The following is a 22,987-nucleotide window of genomic DNA, read 5'->3' on the forward strand; positions in this document are numbered from 1 at the left end:
TCATTGTTGTGCCCATTTAAAAAAAAATCTTAACCATTTTGTTGAGAAGCTGTGGAGCTTCCTTGCTTTGGAGCAGGGACTTGAAATTTGGTGAGGGGTTTTTCCTTGCATCAGAGTTGGTCAAATTTGACCAAGTTACGAGTTGCTGAATGACAGTTTGCACATACTCAGTAGAGACCTGTTTGTTTTGCCACTTTTGCTGAGCACGCTCTGAGCACGGTCAATCCCAGGACTGCATGGGCGCAGCAGGACTGTGCCTTCCATTGCACCTCCAGGTACCCAGGAGCCATGTGGCACTGGAGCGGAGCGCAGGGAGACTTTCCCGTGTGCTTAAAGTACCCCCTGCTGGCACCCAGTGAGGAGGAGGAGGATTGGAACAACTTGAATGAAATAAAGAGGGGGGTGAGGAGCCAGGCATGGAGAGGTGTTACCATCCTTCCCTCCTCCTAATATCGGGAGGAAGACATGCTGAAGGGGGTCAGAGAGAAGGTTTAGCAATTAGCCTATGATCCCTTTAGAACCTGGAATAGAACCCAAGATTCTGGAGTCTCAGTGCTTCTCTGCCAATAGCTAGAGCCCTGGGTTTTATAGCAAATACAAAACAACACTCAATAAAAAGAAAAGAAGAATATAAAACAAAATTAATTAAAAAAATTCACCCCTCAGCAGTGGCTCCTGTGGCTTGGTGCTGGGCCTGGCTTCCCGTACCGGATGTTGTGACCTGGCACATGAAGTTGCAGCACTGCTCAAGTTTGGCCTGGCCACCTTCCCATCATCATGATGGGGGTGTGGGCAGGTTAAACCTGTGTGGTGCTGCAACCCTGCTATCTGGTCCTATTATCCCTGTCCTCAGGGGATAATAGGACCAGATAGCAGGGTTGCAGCACCACTCAGATTTGACCTGCCCATACCCCCATCATGTGAGGTGGATTTGGTTTGCAATCCCCTCACCCCCCCAGGGCCTGCCACGCCACTCTCCCCTGGGTGTAGGAACCATCTTCTCTCCCCTCCCACCCTCATCCCTCACTCTTTGCTGGATCAAATAAAATTCCAGAAAAATAACATGAAATTCCAGAAAAATAAAATTGTTATATTTATTAAAAAAAATTCCACAGGGATATACAAATAGCTGTGAAGCATAGTGCAAAACATGCCTTACCTTCCTCTAGTGGGTGACAACCTACTACTGCTATTACTTGCTCTGTTGGCTCAAGTGGCAGAGCTCATGGATTTAAAGGTTCCAACTTTGTTGAACAAACATAGATTGTTTTTTCACTATGGTTTTGAAAAACAACTTGGACTACATGCAATAAACTACATTAAAAAACGTTGAGATTGCAAACTCAAGTAAACAAAAATTAGGAAATACCAGAATTAAAGTTGCTTTTTGACCTTAACTTGCCCCTTCCCCCACCCACTCCACGTATATGTAATTAAAGGCCATCGTAATGAATAATCACACTTTTTCCCAAGACTTCTGCCTTATTTAGTTGTACAGTTGATGGAAGCTATTTGTCTGAAGGACCCTCATCTTATTAGTTGGAAAGTATGCAGTGAAATGAGGCAGGGGATATGAGGAAGAGAGAGGATGGTCCTGTGGTTAAGGTAGTTGAATGCCACCTTGGAAAACTGCCTTCTGCTTCCACCACAGAGTTCCTGTGTGACGGTACTCAAGTCACTTAAACCAAAATTTTCACTAATGACCACTAATAGTGTGTTCCTCATCTTCTGGGAGTTCCCAACTTGACACAGGTTCTGGCTTGCAGTGCCGAGTGCTCAGCACCACATCTAAAGTCATTGAAAGCTGTGCTCTGAACAAATGATGTGCTATAAAATGCTAATTTCTCTGAAAAATAAGGCCATTGGCGTCTCAAATAGGGCACCCAAAATTAGTGTTAAGAGTTGACCCTAATCTCTCTCTGCCTCAGTTCCTATATCATCCATTGAATAGCTGCTCATTCACTGAGCACTGTCCAAACAGCTGTGCATTGAGACAGCAGTCCTGTGGGGGAAAAATAGTTTGTTCATGTAATTAAAGACTAAAATAAAGCATACACACAAGGGGGAGGTCAAATTAAGGTTGTGCAGGCAAAATAAATTCTGGCATTGAGTGCCACTTTTGAGTGGTTAACTTTGCAACCTTAATGTTTTTAAAGTGTTTTCAAACAGAATAGTGTGTGTGCACAAGCATGTGCGTGTGCACATGCACACATATGTGTGTACAAATATAGCTGCTGTCCGTTGCCTAGATAGCATACTTGAAAATGGCAAACATTTAACTGGATCATTATCAAATTGGTCAACACAAATAGATGGTCTCAAGTCTAGTAAATGCAGTTGGTGGGGTCTGTACCATTCAACACAAGATTGCTTGGCTTTTTACATTATTTCAGGGGGACAGCTTTGGTGTTGCATTTTTAAGGGGATTCAATCACACTCACGTGTTGTACAAATGGCAGAGCCAAGCTAATATAGAAAAATGAGAAACAAGTAACTGTTTAATGTACAGGAATGCATGATCTGCATTACAGATTTGTCATTGGTGTTGCATACAGGAAGCCCAACCAGATGGCTGTGCATTAACACATTCCTTCGTGAGAGAATTAAATACAAGCAATTTGCTCAGAACTTCTGCAGACCTCTACTGCACATCACATTAGGATAGAAAGAACAAAAGATTAAGTGCTTTATTTATTGGAAATGTTTAAGTGAAGTTGGAAGTTACTTAGTTATCTTTCTACACATGTATTTGAATCACATCTTTGCAAACAATAGCGGTCTTTGTTTTAAAATGTGTGGGGGTGAGGGGGGCTGATGAGAAAACCGGCCTCATAGTATGATATGCTGCTTAGCATATGCACAGTAGAAACAGAACCACTTCATTGTATCAAATTTATACTTAAATCTCAAAAGAGTTGGCTCTCTGTACCTGAATAATATTGGTTCAAGGTACTTATTTTTTTTCTTCCTATCGTTAGTAGGTTTTTAATCTAAAATGTTTTAAAAAATTAGTCTGTTTTTGTTTAGTAATCAACATATTATCTTACACCAGTGGAGTATTGCTTTCTATCTTTAGCTTGGTGAGAGTGGTTACTGTACAGGCCATGAACCAGATTCTATGGAATTTAGCTCCCTTGGAGGATGGGTGGCCACACGCGCATCAGGCATGAAAAAGAACATCTACGGAAACATTGAAGATCTGGTAATTTTTTATAAATATTTCCTTTTATCTAGTATTTCCCCTCCAATTTGGAACGTTCGGTTCTGGCTTCTGTAAATTAGTCCTAATTGGGACAGAGAAAGTGGGGTGTGTGTATAGCAGTTCTTTTAAATTACCTTTATATTAAGGCTGCTTAACATTTGTAATAAAGCACTCCCTTTTAGCAAACAGTGGAACTATAATATCATTCTGTCATCATTACTGTAAATTTTCTCATAAATAAAATGTTAGTAAACATTTACAGTAGTGACACCAGAATCGTATTATGGCTTCATTGCTTACTAAAGGGAAGTGCCTTATTTCAAATTTGAAGCAGCCTTAATATAAGGGTAATTTAAAAACTACTATGCATCTCCCACTCTCTCTCTGCTATATATACGGGTGTATGTGTGTGTGAGGGAGAGAAAAATTAGGCAGACTAAACTCTTTATAAAAAGTATTGTCACCTTCCGTTTTGAAGCTTCATTGAATTTCTTTGTCATTGCTGCTGTGTTACGTGTTGTGAAAGAAAAACAGCTTTCTTGGGGAGAGGGGGTTGTCTTTTTTTTTTTTTAAAGAAGGATATGTTCCTGTCAATCTCAGCTGGCCAGAGTCCTTGCCCTATTTTTTAAAAAAGTCACTTTTAGAACAGAATATCTTTCATACCAATGGACCAATATGTAACTAACTGGGATTTTGGTAGGCATGGGGGCAGGGAGAGTGGAGGTGGAAAAACGTTTTGTACAAGATGAGGTTAAATATTTTGATGGCTTACATAGTCTGTAGCTGCCAAAATTTTTTGTCTAGTAGTGCCTTACAGGACTGAAACATCTAGGGTATCCGAACAAAGATGATTTTTTATCAAGATATGACATCTGATTGTGCCCTGGTAACTGAGGCGTCCTTCTATTTAACTTACATGTGCAGGGAAGGGTTATGCCAAATGGTTGGGTATCTCTAGACCTTAATTTGCATCAAGCTAAACTTTGGCATGTGAAACCATCTTTCATAGGAGGAAGAATAACTTTCAAATCCATTTTAATCCATTAAAATGTAAATATAGTTCAGCAGCAGATGTATATTGACTTGATATTTGAATTATGTACTTATCTTTAAAAATGGTAAACAATTAGTTCTTAACTTTTTTTGATGATGGTCCTGCAACCTACCTGCTGGGTTGGTAGTCCATTAAAACATTGGTGAATGTGGTATGTTTAATAATAGCCAGTTGGCTGATGTGGCTTAATCACTTTTTTGGTACTTTGCATAACAAATATTTAATAATGACGTATTATTTGCATGTAGTGAAATCTTCAGATAAATTTCATTTTGAGTCTATTTTCTGTTTCTGAGCTATCTAAATATCTAAATGTTTTTGCTGTGTTATACAAACTGCTTAAATAAAAGTGCAGTTTACTATGTAAATATGCATGTTATGAAACAGTCTTCATGGTCTTATGAAGAGCTCAGGAGAAGCCATCGGGTTATATTGTTGAGCCGCACGTACATTTCAAGAGTCTTAAATTTGCATTGAGGCTTCAATGCAGTTTGTTGAATTTAAGATGCTTTCAAATTTCCTATTTTATTGGCTTTGAAAACTCTTACAGTAAAAATTTATCTCCATTATTTAATTCTGATATAGCAAGAAATAAAAAATTTATATAAAAAATACAGGTGTACAGTAAGCAATCTGGACACATTAGAGTAGAAACAAATATAGTGAGGTTAAAGAGGATTTTTAGCACTGTATCTGGATTGTCAATTTCCTGCTATCATGGTAGACTTAAAATAAGTGTTCAAATGTTTACAGGGAGTGGAGTTCTTCTGCTTTGTAGTCAAGCTGCTATGTAAAAATGCATTTGCAATAAATGTGGATTTTTTTTTCATTTCCACTGGAAATAATTTTTTATGGTGATACTCTCCTCTGTAAGCCAAAGTTAACTATGTTAAAATTGCTATATCTGATGGAGAATGATTTTGGGATTCTAAATTTAAAAATTCATTCTCTCTACTATTTTCCTGTGATATAGTAAGTATTTATATGTGAGAGTTAACCAATGCAATCATGAGACATAAACAAAAGGAAGATATAGGCTAGGATATCATGAGAAATCCAACAAAATGTTTAATTGTAGATTTACTGTGGCATACACAAGGGACAAAAGAGAAAAGTTTGATTTGGCAAAAAATGAGAAGAATCTGTGCTTTCACTGGCTAACTGAATTGTATTAGATTTATTAGTTGCTAGCAGGTTACGTCACAAAATTTCTAGGGGGTGATTTATAGGATTTCCAAATTTTGTAGTATAATTACATCAAGTTTAAATTGTATTTTGTGGTAAATGGAAATTTTAATATGAATATATTAATCAATATATGTTAATTACTTGAGTGTTAAATACTGAATGAATGTATAGTCATCACTATATAATGTGTTAAACAGGTGGTTCATATAAAAATGGTAACCCCAAGAGGAATAATAGAAAAAAGCTGTCAAGTACCTCGCATGTCAACAGGACCTGACATCCATCATTTCATTATGGGATCTGAAGGTATAAACAAAAGTAATATTAAGATGCAGTTTGTGAGATTACATCAGTTTCTGTAATGGTTTGAAAGCCTTTGGGATTTATTTATTAAAACATTGTTTTTCAAAACAATCTTATTTATTCAAAACATTGTTTTTCACTTAATGGGTAGTAAGTACTACTGTGCAAGAACCTTCCTTTATTTTGGTACCACTTTGTGGCTCTCGTCACAGCCTTATTGTTGTGTTGCACAAACACACAAAAAAGCATGCTCAAAACAAGCCTCGTGTCTCTAACTATAATAAATTTATTTTTGAACTCAAGCTTTTAGGAAATTCTAATAGGTTTACAAATCATTGTCAGATACACATCTGAAAAAATGTTAATCATTACAATACTGAGCTTATCTTCTTGTTTGTGTTTGTCATGCAGTAATGAAATCTCTATTTTAACCTGCTGTTACCATGTTACTTAATGCAGGACGTATTGTTTTTTTTAAAGAAATTTGATGTAACTGACTCTATTCATATTTAAAATTGCTTGGGAGTAATCAAATGTTCATAGTTAAATTTTGGCTTACACATTTAAGTGAAACATGGTGCCAAATTCATGCAATACATTTCCAAAAGTTCTTAATATGTTGTGTCCTTTGGGTTTGTATCTCTTTATAATTATTTAAATCATTCTAGTTGGCTTTGTTCAAGCAGGTTGCTGTGTTGAATAATTTCCATTTTCATGCATAAGTGGAAGTAAGTAATATATTACACATGTGCATAGAGAAAAATTTGTACTCAAAAATTTAACTTAAAATGAAGTGTTCACATCGGCAGATGAATAAAATTGTCCAGTAGTGCATTCTTTTCCTGTTCGGTATCCTTTTATTTATTCTCCTTGTTTTTGTTTTTCAAAAAGTAATCTTTTAAACAGCCTAATATAAGGTAAAGTTGGTACATATTAATTACTCCTGCAGGATTTCCTCCATGAGGTGGTGTCCATACTAGTCCCGTAGGTAACCAAAAACTCTGAAAAGCTTTTTAAATTAAAAGTTCCTGAGGAACACCTATTGCAAATGCTGTTAAATTTTTGCACAGAAAAAAATTGCCATAAGTTACAGTGAAAGAGAATCTTTTTCAGATGTTATACAGAGGAGGTGACTGTTTCAAATAATAGTCTTTAGAACTCCTTGTAGCTGCTTGGATTTCTGAGAACTGAAGGGTTTAAGTTCTTAGAACAAAACACACTTTCTTCAAATTCCATACATGATCTAAAAGTTCCCCAACTCTATCACTTCTGTTTCCATCTTTATGTAAGTTCATACTGACTACTTTTTAAGTCGTAAGAAGTGCACTATCATCCCCTTTGTCTGTTATAACTCTTAATCAGGGTGAATGTAAGCTACTCATATCGGGTGGAGAGAAGTTCCAAAAACATTCAAACTTAGTCTAGTTATTAACCTTTTTGTGGGATTTTGATAAACTTGCCATCTGCTTACACCATAGACTTGTCACTGCATGCTCCACATTTTCCAGTTTGTTCATTATTTGTCATGCAGTTGCTCCAAAAGGCCCCATCAGAATTATATCCCTACTGTGCTAGGCACTGCACAAATATATAGAGACACATAGTTGCTGTCCTGAAGAGTTTGCAATTTAATTAATTACTAAATTTGTTGAAACTGCAGGTTAAAAGCCACTTCTCCTTCAAGTAACTGTGCACATATATATTTCACACTATACAGGTGTGTGCGGCTACTGTACTCAAGTCAGAGACTTTTGACATCAGTACCATTCGGTAGGGCATGGCCTCTGCCATCCTCGTGTGTGGAGCAGAAGGCATAAAATGGGAGTGGCTGTGGCCTCCCTCTATTTGTTCTTACCACCTGTAGCAAGAGTTGGATCTCCCTGTTGCCTTTGAGCTTCAGTTAGCCAGCTCAGAAAAGAGATTTTCTCCTTTGTATAGTTATAGTTCACTTTACTGCAATTCTAGCTAAGAACTGTTTTAGTAGGTTTTTTGCCATGGCAGAATCCCCTGGATTTAAACGATATGTGCAGGGCTGTTATCCCTGTCACCGATAAGCATAAAAGTTGCTTAATTTGTTTAGGTGAGGGACATATGTCCTAGCTGTAGATTGTTCCCCACTAGGACAAAGAAATATAAGAAGTTTTGTCTTAAATTTTATCTTCTCGAAATGGCAACATCTGCCTCCTCAGAGGCTGACCATGACTGAAAGTTTTCATGAGTAGTTCATGTTCAGCTGCCAAGGCGCCAAAGACAATTTTGGGTGAGAAATCTTGCTGTCGTGTGGCCTCCTTGCAGTGTTCAGAACTGTTTGAGATTGATAGAGCGTGCTCCTCGTCCCACAAAAAAGCACTTAAAAAGTCATCTAATTCTGTGAGGTCTGGTCAGAAGCACCAACACTCAGACTCCACATCCGCCAGGGTTGTTGAGACTCGTGCCTTCTGCTTTACTGGAGAGATCTTCAACCCTAGCAGCATTATTGGATCTGGTTCCATCTCCAGTGGCTGTACACTTACCTCCATTGTTAGTGCCATCAATGCCACAAGCCTTTCATGCAGCAAAGGATTTGTCTGCCTTTGCCGCACTCTGCGTTGTCTGATTCTAATTGTAGCCGCCTCAGCTTCATCGGCATTGTCTGCATCACCTGCCACCAAAACGTGATCAGTTCTTCCTGTATCTTCACTGCAGTCTGCATTGGCACCATCAACTTACTGTTTGGCATTGCCAGTTTTCAGGCAACCCAAGATTCAGCTCTAGAAAGCACTTTGAATGCGGTTTGCTGATTACCTTGGAGTAACCCTTGATAGATTTCTCACCTATCTTATCTACCCGAGGAAAACTGTGACTAAGGTGAAGAGGTGTAACAACCTTTTAGGCAAATTGGCCAGCACTTTATAGGGAGCAAATGCTCAAAATCGCCAATCATCTGGTTTAGCCCTCTCTTACTCTGCAGCAGAATACTGTGCTCTGGTCTGACTCCATCTGTCTTATGTAAAGGTGGTTGGCACACAACTGCACTCAACCATGCACATCATAACTGGGGTGATTACACACGTTGCTCCCTGTGTTAAGCCACATCACTCTTCCACACAGCCCTCTGGTTGCTACAGCCAGAATTGTTGGAAAGATCAGGGCAAACCCAAGTCTACCACTATCACTATACACAGACCTCTTCAACGACCCAAAAGCATGCTGTTGTAGGCCCACTTGCCCTACCCAGATTTCTCTGAGGTATTGATGTGGTGTGAAGAATGATCTGCGGCTGACATCAGAAACCAGTCGCTTATAATTGACCCAACCATGTGTGTACCCAGCTTTGATTTCCCCCATTTATGGGCTGTTCTGAAGGGATTTTGAACAGACCAGTCCAGAACAGGGTCAATGTGCAGGCAGCCTTCCAACCGTTGGGCCATCTGCGGCTGACATCAGAAACCAGTCGCTTATAATTGACCCAACCATGTGTGTACCCAGCTTTGATTTCCCCCATTTATGGGCTGTTCTGAAGGGATTTTGAACAGACCAGTCCAGAACAGGGTCAATGTGCAGGCAGCCTTCCAACCGTTGGGGCCAATGAGAGGATCCCACATGCAGCTGTGGCCAAAGACCCATGTCTCACATCACTAATGACTGCCCTCTGACCAGATTTGGTGGTTGTCTGAGGGCTCTGCACTTCACTGATGAGGCTGCAGCAAATTGGCATGGCAAGGTCCATATCTGACGAGAAGAATGAAAACTGCATTTCTGCTAGCAATTAGTTATGCAAGAAGGGTACTGGAGCTCCAGGCACTGTAAGCCAACCCCCCCCCCCCAACCCTTCCCCCCTCTCCCCCCCCAATGTTTCACAAAGACAAGGTTTCTCTTAGGCCACACTTGAAGTTTATGTATCTGTTTCCACCTCAGACAACTCACCTTCTGGTGTATTTTTCCAAAACCTCTTTTTAGCGGAGCTTCATACTTTGGATGTTGAGAGGGCTCTGTCCGTTTACCTGGACTTCACAAAGTCTTTCAGATCATTTCCTAGAATTTTTATGGCCTTTGCTGAAAGGATTAAAGAGCAACCCATTAAACCCAATATATATCTCACTGTATTTGAGTGCATTAAGCTCTGCTATAATCTAGCTAAATTTTCTCCTCCTGTGAGAATAACAGCCCACTAGGACCTATTTTGTTTCATCAGTAACATACCAATAGTTGACATTTGCAAACCAACAGTGCAGTTGCCAGTACCTACCTTTTTCAGACACTCTGCATTTACTCAAGCTTCCTGGGACAGTGCCAACTTCAGCAAGTCAGTATAGCAGTGCTTCTGACTGCAGTCTCTTCAAATAATCAAAAGTCCCATCACCTGTAAGGAAACTGTTGGTGAGTCACAGTGGAATATATATGTGCACAATCACTCAAAGGGGAAAAACTGTTACTTACCTGTACAGTAACTTTTTTGTTCTTTGTGATGTATTGTATGCAGATACATTCCATGACTATTCCACCTTCCCCCACTATTTGAGGTATTAGATGGTGTAAAAAAATGGAGAGAGAGGGGCGGTGGTTACACCCCTTTTATGGCCTTGCCTCCAGGAACAAAGATAGCTGAGGCACATGTGCTGACAAGTTTCTGACTCAAGTGCATTGGATGCAGATACACTTACATGGTTTTTAAACTTTTTCAATTTGTTTGAAGACACTAAAACCATACTTACAACACTAGTCTGAGTAGATTTTAGCATCACATATTGCCATTTTATCATGGCATTCTAACATTGACTAACCCCCCATTAACAGTTAGTCACACTCTGTGATGGCTTCCCCATAACCAGTTTAAAGACTTGAAAAGTTATGTCATTACTAGTCTACCAGACCTCCAGTATCTCTTGTATGATCTTCAGGTTAACTTCAGTAATTTGAACTAGTTAACTTGTTACCTGAAGAAATCTTTTCTGTCCTAAATTGTTTAGAGTCCTAATGTTAAAGGATTTTCAAACTGTCTTTAATCTAATCTAATCTAATTTTCCTAATCCAAATCTTTTAATAATAAAAAACCCACCCTGATCTCCCCCACTACAAATCACTGCGTAGAATGGGGAAAATATTCATTTTTAAACCTCATTATCTTGCACAGCTGGATATGGCAACCTGTTTTCCTTACTTGACAGTTCTATTTAGAGCCTGTCTAAACCAGCTGAGCTTTTGCAGAATACTGCATTAAAACTATTAGTTTTTAGACATCTTGAGCTTTGATCATTTTCTGAAAAAAATCTGATCCACGGTTTGAGAAATGTTGCCTTAACTGTCAACTTCTAGTTGGAGGTTTATGTAGAAAGAAAAAATAAATTTCTAGTGAAATGATACCCAATAAAAATGCTACTCCAGGCTTTAAAATACATTTAACAAATGTGACTTAATTTTCTTAAGATATCTCACTTATGGAATAGTATGAAAATACTCAAAATCATATATGTTAAGTCAGAAAGCAAGAGATTTTTGTGACATTGAAATGATGATCATTTTCCTTTTTAAAGGGACCCTTGGCGTGGTTACAGAAGTTACAATAAAAATCCGACCAATCCCTGAATACCAGAAGTATGGCTCTGTAGTATTTCCTAACTTTGAACGAGGAGTGGCCTGTTTAAGAGAAATAGCAAAGCAGGTAAGGAGAAAATTTGGTTTTGAATTCTATTACACTTGTTTGTTTCATGCATGTAGTATCTGTATTCCAACATTAGGTGTCACAGTAATGCTCTGGTTTGCCTCTGGATATTTTTGTAGTTGGTAAGTGGGCTTAAAGGGACAGTATCAATTTTAACATCTTAGAAACCTCAGTGTAATTTACAAATCAGATTTTAGCAAAGTTTATAAAACTTATTTTTGTGTTGTTCCTATGTAGACTAAGGGAGTTGTACACATTTGTGGCACTTGCTATTCATATGCGCCAGCATGGTGATACGCTCATGTGCTGTTTTGGAAGATACGTGAACTCTCCATAGTTCACTTTTTAGTAACTGAATCAATTGTTTTCTTCTATCTGCTAGAGATGTGTCTACCAGAAAGTGCGGGGCAGTAGCTAGCAGTATTTGGGGTGCTACAGGTTGAAGTGGTCTTTATCCTCCATAGCTACCCTGGGACTGTTTCAGTTTTCCTTGGAAAGTTCTGTAGCTGGTAGTATCGGCCTGGAGAGTTCTCAAGGTAGTGTTCAGCATGCACATTCCCAGGCTAGTTTTCACAAAGGTCTTCACAATCCTAGGATGTTTATCGGAGCAGCGCAAAAAAAAAAAAAAAAAATTATTCCTCCAAAAAACCCCTTAATAATGGATAATTCTCATGGGGTGGATTCTAAATATACATTACGAAGAAAAAGCACTATATAAGAAAAAAGTATTATAGTACTGTTTAAAAATAGTAAATGAGTTGATATCACCTTCACTGTAACCTGCACTAAAGCTAGCTTACTGCTGCACAGTAAATATAGCGTAAGATACATATGACAGACTATTTTTGGTGAAGCTCTGAAATAGCCATTTTAACTTTTTCTTGTGATATACTTTCTCTTCTCTTGTGTTGAACTGTCAATTACATCTTGTTTTATGCACAATTTAATGTCAGAATAAATCTGCAGTGAGAAAAGTAGCATGGATGGATAATAGTGGATCAGAAGTATTATAGTGTGGATCTATGGTTTCCTGGCACACTCTCAAAAATGGCATTACCTGTTTTCAAGTCACTGATAACTTGGAAGAAAATGATCTTGAATGCTTATGGATCAATGTCCTAATAGATAAATCACAAGATATGGTATAAGTTGTCTGCTACTGACCATCCAGTCACAATAGGGAACAGGATGGCCACCTTCTTATGCATCTATCTATAATGTGTTGGGAAAAAAGCCCAGCAAGATCATGGGGTACTTAAATTTGGAGGTCTCATGCTTCCCGTACTGAAACATGTTTGAAATTTCTAAATGTTAGAGATGAGTTTCCTAACTCAAAGTGTTGGTGCCATCACAGTTAGATTTGTCCTAACAGCTAAAGAGAAACTGATCAGAGAACTAAAAATTAATGGTAGCTTAGGTACAAGTAATGATCATGAGTTGATCACATTTATAATGTACAAGCAGGATAAAGTCAGACCAGGTAGATGTAGATATAATTGCTTCCTCCCAGCTGACTTGGCTCAGTTGTTTTCAGCTGTGTGAAATTGGCCCTACTGAAGCACCACACACATACAAATGGAAGAAAGGGGAAGTTAATAGCAATGAATCCGAAGCTAGGAATTGTAGAAAATGGATAAGGGAAGCAAAGGGAAATAAGGAGAAATCTATAAGGGAAGCAAAGGGAAATAAGGAGAAATCTATCACCAGCACAGATAAAGACAATACATTTTTAATATATTAGGAATAAAAAAAGATTAGTGACAATGGTATTGGGCCATTACTAGATGGAAATTGTAGAATTATCAATCAACATGCAGAAAAGGCAATGAAGTTCAGTTAATATTTTTGTGCCGCATTTGGAGGAAAAAACAGATGAGTCTCATCATATGGTGGTGATAACTCTTTGCATTCCACTAGTATCTCTGGAGGATGTTAAACAGAAGGTAGTAATGTTAGGAATTTTTAAATCAGCAGATCCAGATAACTTGTATCCGGGAGTTTTAAAATAGCTGCTGAGCAGCTTGCTGGACGTAAATGTTGATTTTTTTTTAATAAGTCTTGGAGAACTGGAGAAGTTCCAGAAAACTGGAAGAAAGCTAATGTGCCAGGATGATTATTATTAGCTTGTCAGCCTGACAATGATCCCAGGAAAGATAATGGAATGGCTGATAGGAGACCTGATTTTTTTAAAGAATTCAAGAAGTGTAATGGCCAATCAACATGGGTTTATGGAAAATAAATCTTGTCATACTAACGTGATATTTTCTGATGAGATGACAAGTTTGGTTGATAAAAGGAATAATGTTGCCCTACTATACTTAGACCTCTGTAAGGCATTTGGCTTGGTACCACATGGCATTTGGATTGAAAAACTAAAATGATATAAAATTAACATGGCACACACTAAATGGATTAAAACTGGCTAAGTGATAGGTCTCAAAATATAATAGTAAACAGGGAATCATCATCAAGCAAGTGTGTTTCCAATGGGGTTCCACAGAGATCAGTTCTGGATCCTATGCTATTTAACATTTTACTCAATGACCCAGAAGAAAACAAAATAATCACTGATAAGGTTTGCAGACGACCCAAAATTGGGGGGTGGTGGTGGTAAATAACATAGAGGACAAGTCACTGATTCAGAATAGTCTGGATTGCTTGATAAACAGTGCAGATTATTTTAATAAGGTTAAATATATACATTTGGCAACAAAGAATGTAGGCCATACTTACAGGATGGAGGACTCTATCTTGGGAAGCGGTGAGTCTAAAAAAGATTTGGGAGTCATGGTGGATAATCAGCTGAATGTAAGCTCCCACTGTGATGCTATGGCCAAAAAAGCTATTGTGATCCTGGGATGTATAAACAGGGGGAATTTCCCATAGAAGTGGAGAAGTTATTTTACTTCTATATTTGGCACTGGTGGAACTGCTGCTGGAATACAGTGTCCAGTTCTGGTGTCCTCCATTCGGGAAGGATGTTGAGAGCCATCCGAGAGTGCTATGACCAAAATGGATGCAGGTTGCTTGAGCTCTGAAGCAGCCCACAGGGAAGCCCCAAACATAGTCTCCTAAACCTCACCATCCAATGTCGAGGAATATAGCACCCGACTACTGAAACCCCCTAGATGCCCTCTAGCACTGCTTCTTCCTTTCCAAATCTGAAAGCACTGAAAACACAGAGGAGATCTGCCTTCAACAGAATGGTTCCTGCACATTATGGAGCGCAGCAGATGGCTTTACTGCAGCAGGTGGCCACAGATACTGTTGAAATTAAATCTACAGTTTCCACCCTACAGACCACCATGACTGAAATTCAGAGTGCACTACAAGCAAAATCCAGATGAATGAGTGAAGCAGAACACAGAATTTCTGAAGTGGGATTTCAACGAGAACAAATTAGTTTATGAAGAACGAGAACAAATTAGTTACATATCAAGACTCTAAGACCATGTTAATTCATCTAAAAGGCCACTCATAACAATGTAACGTCAGGATTGTAGATGTTCCTGAGGGAATAGAGAAAGGTAAATCCTCTGAATTTGTCCCTAAACTACAGAATTGATGAATCTGCTGGTAGATTTTTTGTTTGTTTTTTTGTTTTGATACAGAACAGGCAGATTGGGCCCTTGTCCCTAAACCAGCTCCAGAAGGTCAGCTTAGAGCATTAGTGTGAAGTTCCTGAAGTTTACCACTAAGGAGCTTATATTGCAGAAATCCAGAGGGGGAGGAGAAGGAGCTGTTACGGCAAGAACCAGCAATTAAAATACTGCTCTTTCAAGATTATGCATGTGTTGCGGTTGCAGTGAGGGCAGCTTTTAGTCAGGCAGATGCTTACCTCAAGCAGCTCCCGGAACAAGCAGCATGCCCCCTTCCGGCTCCTACATGAAGGTGCTGCCAGGCGTCTGCCCCATCCGCAGGCACCTCCCCTGCAACTCCTCCTCCCCCGCCCCCCGGAGCTCATTCAACATATTCAAGATTGGATTATTTCTTTTAGTGTCTCTAGATTTGATCAATTCTACCACTTGTTGTGGCATTGGTACTATTGTTATATCTGACCATGTTTCTCTACATATCTCTTAGGCCCTCAGAAAATGTGGGGATACATCATTTGTTAACTTTGTGCAGCAGGAGTTAGGACTTTTTTTTTTTATTTTTAAAAACAAATACCCCCACCGCTTCATCTGCTTCTATGCTTTGGGAAGTCTTTTAAGCCTTCAACAGAAGCTGTATCATCTCATATGCCACCTTTAAAAAGAAATTGAGAGAACATAGAATTGACCTCCTTTTGAAGGAAAGTAAAGCCTTGGATGTAGACTCTGCTTCTGCCCCCTACCCAGAGAAACTGAGAACACTTATCAATCTAAGACATGAAATCAACAAACTTCTGTCCCAAATGGTTGAGATTGCTTTATTCACTTTGAAACGAAACTACCAGGCATCCGGCAAGAGAGCTCGCAGGCTGTTGGCATATAGATTTAACCAAAAGGCTAACAAACAAGATTGCTGTAATTTGCAATAGAAGCAATAAATTATACACAACACAGATATTAATAAACAACTTCATCAGTTTTATTCAAAACCATATTTTGCTGAAAAGGAAATCTGTAAAGATGCCTAGATAACTTTTTTTAGTGAATTGTCTCTAAACTGCCTCAGATCCCTGACTCTCCAAAGGAACTTTTAGGTGCCTCTCTAAAATCATGGACCTGACTCAGGCTATAAAAGAAATGAAGGTCCGAAAGACTTCTGTCTCAGATGATTTCTCAATTGAATTTTACAAAAAGTTCTCAAACTTTAACACCTAGATTATTGAACATGTTCAGTGAGGCCAAGAATGAGCAAACTCTCCCACCTACTCCAAGAAGCTGTAATTTCAGTTATTTCTAAATCTGGGAAAAAACTTGAACTGTGGTAATTACAGGACAATTTCTTTAATCAGGTGTAATGCTAAGATTGTAGCTAGGGTTGGCAACTTTCTAACTGTACAAAACTGAACGCCCTAGCCCTGTCCCTTTCCTGAGGCCCTACTCACTACATTCCCCCTCCCTTGGTGGCTCACTCTCCTCCAACCCTCAGTCACTTTCACTGTGCTGGGGCAGGGAGTTGGGGTGCGGGAGGGGACTCTGGGTAGGGGGTTGGGGCACAGGCTTACCTCTCCGTCTGCGGCACAGCAAGGAGGCTAAAGCAGGGTTCCTGCCTGTCCTGACTCTGTGCTGCGCCCCGAAAGCGGTCAACAGCAGGCTCCTAGGCGAAGGTGCAGACAGGCGGCTTTGCGTGCTGCTTTCACCCATGGGCACTGCCTCCCCCCCCCCCCCAAGAAAAACAGACACCTGGTCACTCTAATTGTAGCTAAAGCTCTTGCAGTGATACTAGACAAAGTTCTATGACATTGTACTCACAGCAGGTAAGCGTCCCTCTTAATGGACATGACTCAGATAATGTGTCAACTGATATTATTGCCAGATCAAGAGCTTCTAAAAAATCCTTAGCTGACATTTCTTTAGATGCCAAAAAGGCCTTTGCCTGCATAGCCTGGGACTATCTTTTTCATATCATAGCAAAATTTGGGTTTGATAAAAATTTATTGCTTGGATTAATCCTTTATACTCTAACCCAATTCACTGAATAATTACCAAGGGTATTACCTCTCTCTAATGAAAATGCGGTAGAAATATGTGGGAGGGCTGCCCCCTTTCTCCTTTTCTTTTAGATTCAGTCATTGTCAGATGAGCAAATCAACATATTCATGGTATCAGGATGGGCCAAACAGAGCACAAAATTATGCTGTTTGTGGTGATGCTCTTGTATTTGTATCTAAGCACGGGGATACTATTCTTGACCTTTTAGCCACTATTAATAAGTTTGGACTCATCTCAGGATATATAATTCATTGGGGGTAAATCAGAAATCTTAGGCATTAAAAAAAATATGCACAGGAAAGCTTCTTCTCAAATTGGAACCTTCAGTGGCAATCCTCTTGTATGAAATATTTAGGAACACTGATTCCCAAAAATTTTCAGAACATGCCTAAGATAAATACAGAACCACTTATTTCTCAAGTGGGTAACAATTTGGGGAGACAGAGTTTAACCCTCAGTTTGTGGGGTAAAATTAATATACTAAAATTAATGTCCTTCTCAGAATTTTGTATGTCCTGGCAGGTCTGCCTATTTCTGTTCCTCAAATATGTTTTTAGAAATTCAGTCATTTTAAAATATTCCTTTGGGGTGCTGGCAAGAAACCTAGACTGGCTCTGAGCAAATTACAGATCCCCTGTATCTCTGGGGTGGATTTGGAAAATTATCATATCTCCTTTTTGTTAAACCAGGCATCTTTCTGGCTATTCCACATGACCACAGAGACCCCCACCTTAGGTTCAGATTGAACAAGAATTGGTATACCCACTCCCACTTTCAGGCATTGTAGGATCAAATTATTGTAGATTTGGTGGCTCCAAAGCTCCTACATAACAGCTGTGAGGCAAGCTTGGTCAAACTTGGTTAACTTCTTCATCCATTCTTCCATGTAGAGGCAGTCCTATGGAGCAATTGTATCCTTAAATTTGGTGGCAAAACCTGGATGTGGAGGGATTGGATGGACAGAGGAATTATGACTGTCGAAGCGAATTGACAATGATAAATTTAAACCATTTGTACATCTTCAGCAACAATTTGGTTTGCCCTGCATGGAAATATCTCATATTAAAGTGTTTCCTTATGAACGTATTTGGATCGGATTCTTTGGGAGCTCCAGAGCTTTTATTATTTTGGAGGCAATTTCCTGGATTTACTTGGCCAGCAGTATCCTTTTACAATTTTCTGGCCCAAAAAACTCTGCCAAAGATTGATAATTTCAGAGTTGCTTGAAATAGAGATTTGGATACATAACTATCTCTGACCCGATGGAATATAATGTATGTAATGTTAAACAACTATAGTCCTGAGACTACGGCTTATTCACCAAAATACACTTCAAGTATACTGGTCCCCACATAGGCTAATGGTAATGGTCTTCATAAATGCTGACTGCTATTGGAAATGTATCACCAAGGGAGTTACATTAGCTCATGTTTGGGTAGTGCTTATGTATCAAGAATTTCTGGTATGAGGGGAGTCAAAGGACCAATTTGATATTGAATGCTAAGTTGGAGCCCACCCCCCAGCCCCTGCTTAAGTTTCATTTTTGGATATATTCCTGATACCTGGAGACTACCTCGTAACAAGGCAGTGTGGCTCGTATGAGCAGCTTTGGTCGCTAAAAAATTAAACCTGCAAAAATGGAAAAGTCAGTCCTCACCAAATATTGATGTCTGGGTCAGTGATATAAGGCTGACCTCACAGCTAACGAATGACTGGCATGTCGCAGAAAGGGAATGCCCAAAAAATGCAAAGCAGTTTGTGCTGACTTCTTAGATGTCTATGATTAATGGAGACCCGAAGATATATATGTCACTTCCACTCCACTCCTTTTATCTTCACTGTTTGTTTACGTAGTGTATTATGATGTATCTGGTATTTTGGTATATTTGTTGTATTTAGGAAAAATTAAATAATAAATACAAAAAAAAATTGGAGAAGGTTCAGAGATGTCATGAGAATGATTAAAGAATTGAAAACATGCCTTAGAAATTGACTGAAAGAGCTCAATGTATTTAGCTTGATAAACAGAAGGTTAAGGGGTGATTTGATTAGTCTGTACTTACATGGGGAACAAATATTTTATATTTGGCTCTTCAGTCTAGCGTAGAAAAGTAAAACACGATCCAATGCCTGTTGGTTGAAACTACAAAAATTCAGACTGGAAATAAAGACACAAATTTTTAAGAGGGAGGGTAATTAACTATAGGAACAATTTACCAAGGGCAATTCTCCATCACTGACTTGTTTAATCAAGGGTAGATGTTTATCAAAAAGAATCACTTTAGGAAGTATTTTGGGGGAACGTCTATGACCTACATTATACAGAAAGTCCAACTAGATTACCACAATGGTTCTTTCTGGCCTTGGAATCTACTAAGTGCTTTACACAGGTTGTACTGTATTGTGAGTGAAATACAATTATATATCTATTTGGATCTGACTGTGAGTAAACTGATTTACTTTCCATGTACAAAGTAAAATCTCTAATATAGAGTGAAACTGCAAGTCCCTGTGTGTCACTTTTAAAATGTTTTTTTAGGTACCTAGCACACTTCTGTGCACTTGAAAAATAATAAACTGTTTCTTCTTCGTGTGATTGCTCATATCGATTCTGATTAGGTGTGTGCGCGCCATGTGCACAGTCATCAATGTTCTGTAGCAGCTCCCGTCAGGTTGGCTGTGGAGCCCCCTGGAGTGGCACCTTCACGGCACTGGATGTATGCCCCTGCTGACACTTCTCCTCCTCAGTTCCTTCTTACCGCCAGTGACTGTCATTGGAACTGTGGTCGTTGCCTAGCAAATGCTTCCTTTAGCATTCTTTCTAGTTGTATTTGTAGTTTAAGTCTTAGTTAGTTAGTTTAGTGTATATTGTGTATATAGCTGATAAGGTTTAGGGAGCGGGGTTTTTCCCCAATCTCCTTACCTTCCCCTTGGGTTCCAGGGCATGCCTCTGAGCAACAGGTTTAAACCCTGCGGAACCTACAGCTGGCCTATGCCAACTGGCGACCCCCCACAACATGTGTCTGAAGTGTCTGGGGGAAGTGCACCAAGCAGAGAGGTGCAAGATCTGCAGAGCTTTCCAACTTAGGACCAGAAAGGAGACAGATTGTCTGAAACCACTCCTGATTGGAATCCTGTCTTTGTCCTCTGCCTGCCACGGACAGTCAGGATCCAGCACTGAGCGCATCCGTATGGAGTGTCCCGGCCTCGGTATGTGACACGATGCCAAGGAAGGACTCTGACCTAAGAGACCCTCTGCATCAGTGCTCCCTAGCACCGCAAATTGCAGAGGCAGCCTGCACCGCTCTCATTCACCAGTGCCACACAAGCGGCACAGGAAGACTGAAAGGGATTATTCCCCGGTCTTGAAGACAGCTGAGCCAAAAGGTGCAACAGCAGTGCGTCCTATGAAGGAGCACTCAGTGCCCAGAAAGCAAGAGTCGGTGCCATTGACTTCAGTTCCCATGAAGGGACTGTCGAGTCTGCCGCTCAGTGACTCCCCTGGGCAGGTGTGCCAGGTGGAGGAGTTAGCTACACTCCACCCTGAATACTTCTGATGCTGCCAGAGATCTAATTGTGATGACGGCTCCTCAGCTCCCAGTGGTCAGAGGCTACAGGCTCAGCAGGTGCTTATAGCTGTGGTGGTTTGGGAATGAGAGCCAATTACAGGACTGATAATCTCGCTCTGGAGCAGGTTGAAAAGCAGGAACTCAAAAATTGAGGAGCACCCCAAGGAGGCCACTGGGCAAAAGGATATGGCATTGGTGGGAATCCCTACTGTGGGAATGATGCTGATGTCCATAGCAATGATGATCTAAGGAAAATCTCTGGATCCTGTGGTTCAAGAACAGACTCCATTGTTGGCACTACAAACTGCCTCTTCATCCTCTCCAGATGACTCTGCCATGCCAGGCTCCTTCTCTCCCTCAGTGCCTGAGGACTTTAAGGCATATCAGGACCTCCTGAGGCATGTGGCTGTTACTTAGACATCCAGACTGAATTTCTGCAGGAGAATATGGATAAACTGCTTGATATTCTCTGACCACCAGATCCAGGGAGAGTAGCCTTCCCAATAAATGAGTTTCTCTTGGAGCCTGGAAAGGCCTGACCCCCTGGAATACTCACACTTCATTACCTCCCATGGCTAAGTGTGTGGGGAAGTGGTACTTTGTCTCCATCCAGGGTTTTGAGAGTTTCTACTCCCACCTGGACACTAACTGTCTTGGGGTAACTGCAGCAAGTGACAATGCATGACAGAGAATTTAAAAACCTATGCCTAACGACAGAGAGCCCAAAAAGAGGACTTGATGGTGAGGAATATTTATACCTTCTCTTCCCTGCAGATTTACATTGCAAACCAACAGGCATTGCTCTATAAATACAACTTTAATTGGGCAGCCATGGCTAAGTTTGCAGACAAATTTCCAGAAGCCTTCAGGGAAGAATTTAAGGTGTTCATTGCAGAAGGCTGTTTGGTAACCAAAACTACATTACAGTCGGCTCTGGCTGTGGTGGTTGCTTTGGCCAGAATTATGGCATCAGCGGTGACTCTGAGGGCCTTACTGCTGCAGAATTCAGGCATTACACCCTGAATGTGTGCAGCAGACTATTGAGGACTTACCTTATGGTTGGGTATTGTTTTTGGAAAAGACAAAGGAAACCTTGGATTTTTTTTTTTTTTTTTTAATAATTCCCAAGCTATTTTGTGTTCCTTGGGAGTTTATACTCTGGCTTTAGAGACACTGCTATAGCAGTCAGCTGTAACAATGGCAATGCCACTCGCAGCATTTCTTCAGGCAGCCTCTTGTAAGGCAGCGGCACTACCCCAGAAAGGGGCATAGATCCCCGAGACGAAGGACCTCTGGTTCCAGATTTTAGCCAGCCAGCTCCTCCTCCATCAGCATCCAGCAAGTATCCATCTTGACTTGTGTGTCCAGGGTAGTGAACTGGTGGTGACCTCTCCATCCCTGTTTGGCTACAGGTTGGCTCATTTTTACAGTGTTTAGGACTCAATTACTATGGACAGCTGGATCCTAAGCACCGTCAGATTGAGTTATGTCATACAGTTCTCTCCATCCCTCCTCCCCACTCCTGTACCCTGTCCCTCTTCAGGGACACCTCTAACTAGACGCTGCTCCTCTAGCAAGTTCAGTCTCTAATGGCTCTGGGGGCTGTAGAGGAAGTTTTCCTGCAGCATTGGGGACAGGGATTCTATTCCCAGTATTTCTTGGTTCCCAAATCGAAGGGCGGGCACAACCTCAACAAATACACCAGATTCAGGGGATTCCAGATGGTCACCCTATGAACTGACCTCCCCTCATGAAATCACATAAGAATGGCCATACTGGGTCAGACCAATGGTCCATCTAGTCCAGTATTCAGGCTTCCAACAATGGCCAGCGCCAGATGTCAGAGGTTTGCAGACCGGTTTGCTGCCCTGGATCTTCAGGGCACTTATTTCTACATCGCAATTCTCCCAAGCCACAGACGTTTTCTCCAGTTTGTTGTGACGGACTGGCACTATCAATACACCATGCTTCCTCTTAGTCTGTCTTCTGCTCCCTGAGTTTTTAACATATGCATGATTGTAGTGACAGCATACCTCAGGAAGAGGGGAATTCATATCTTCTCATGAGTGGTTACTGAGGGGAAGTCCAGAGAAGCAGACTTCTTTCATGTTCAGTTCACACTATGCTTTTGACTTGTCTACGTCTTATCCTAAACAGTGGTCCCAACTCAAAGAACTGAGTTCATTGGGGCCCTAATAGACTGTACAAGTTTGAGAATGTTTCTGCTGACTGACCAATTGCATGCAATTTGCCACCTATGTTTGGAACTACAGTCTCAGCCCTCAACCACAGCCTGAGTATGCCTGAGGTTGATAGGCCATATGGCTGCATGCACAAAGGTACTCTAGTTTGCCAGGTTGTGCCTTTGTCCTCTTCCCAAGTGGCTGA

General features: G+C 40.3%; 1 protein-coding gene across 19 annotated transcripts in view; it reads left to right on the forward strand.

Annotated features, from left to right (window-relative positions):
- Positions 1 to 22,987, forward strand: part of AGPS (alkylglycerone phosphate synthase) — a 180,230-nt gene that overhangs the window by 85,572 nt on the left and 71,671 nt on the right. For all 19 annotated transcript variants that reach the window (XM_073305970.1, XM_073305969.1, XM_073305972.1 and 16 more), the window contains 3 exons: positions 3,077 to 3,202; positions 5,642 to 5,750; positions 11,261 to 11,388. In XM_073305970.1, coding sequence (XP_073162071.1) covers positions 3,077 to 3,202; positions 5,642 to 5,750; positions 11,261 to 11,388 — 363 coding nt within the window. The remainder of the gene's footprint in view (positions 1 to 3,076; positions 3,203 to 5,641; positions 5,751 to 11,260; positions 11,389 to 22,987) is intronic.

Source organism: Lepidochelys kempii, chromosome 11 (assembly GCF_965140265.1).
Source record: "Lepidochelys kempii isolate rLepKem1 chromosome 11, rLepKem1.hap2, whole genome shotgun sequence".
Taxonomy (NCBI): domain Eukaryota; kingdom Metazoa; phylum Chordata; order Testudines; family Cheloniidae; genus Lepidochelys; species Lepidochelys kempii.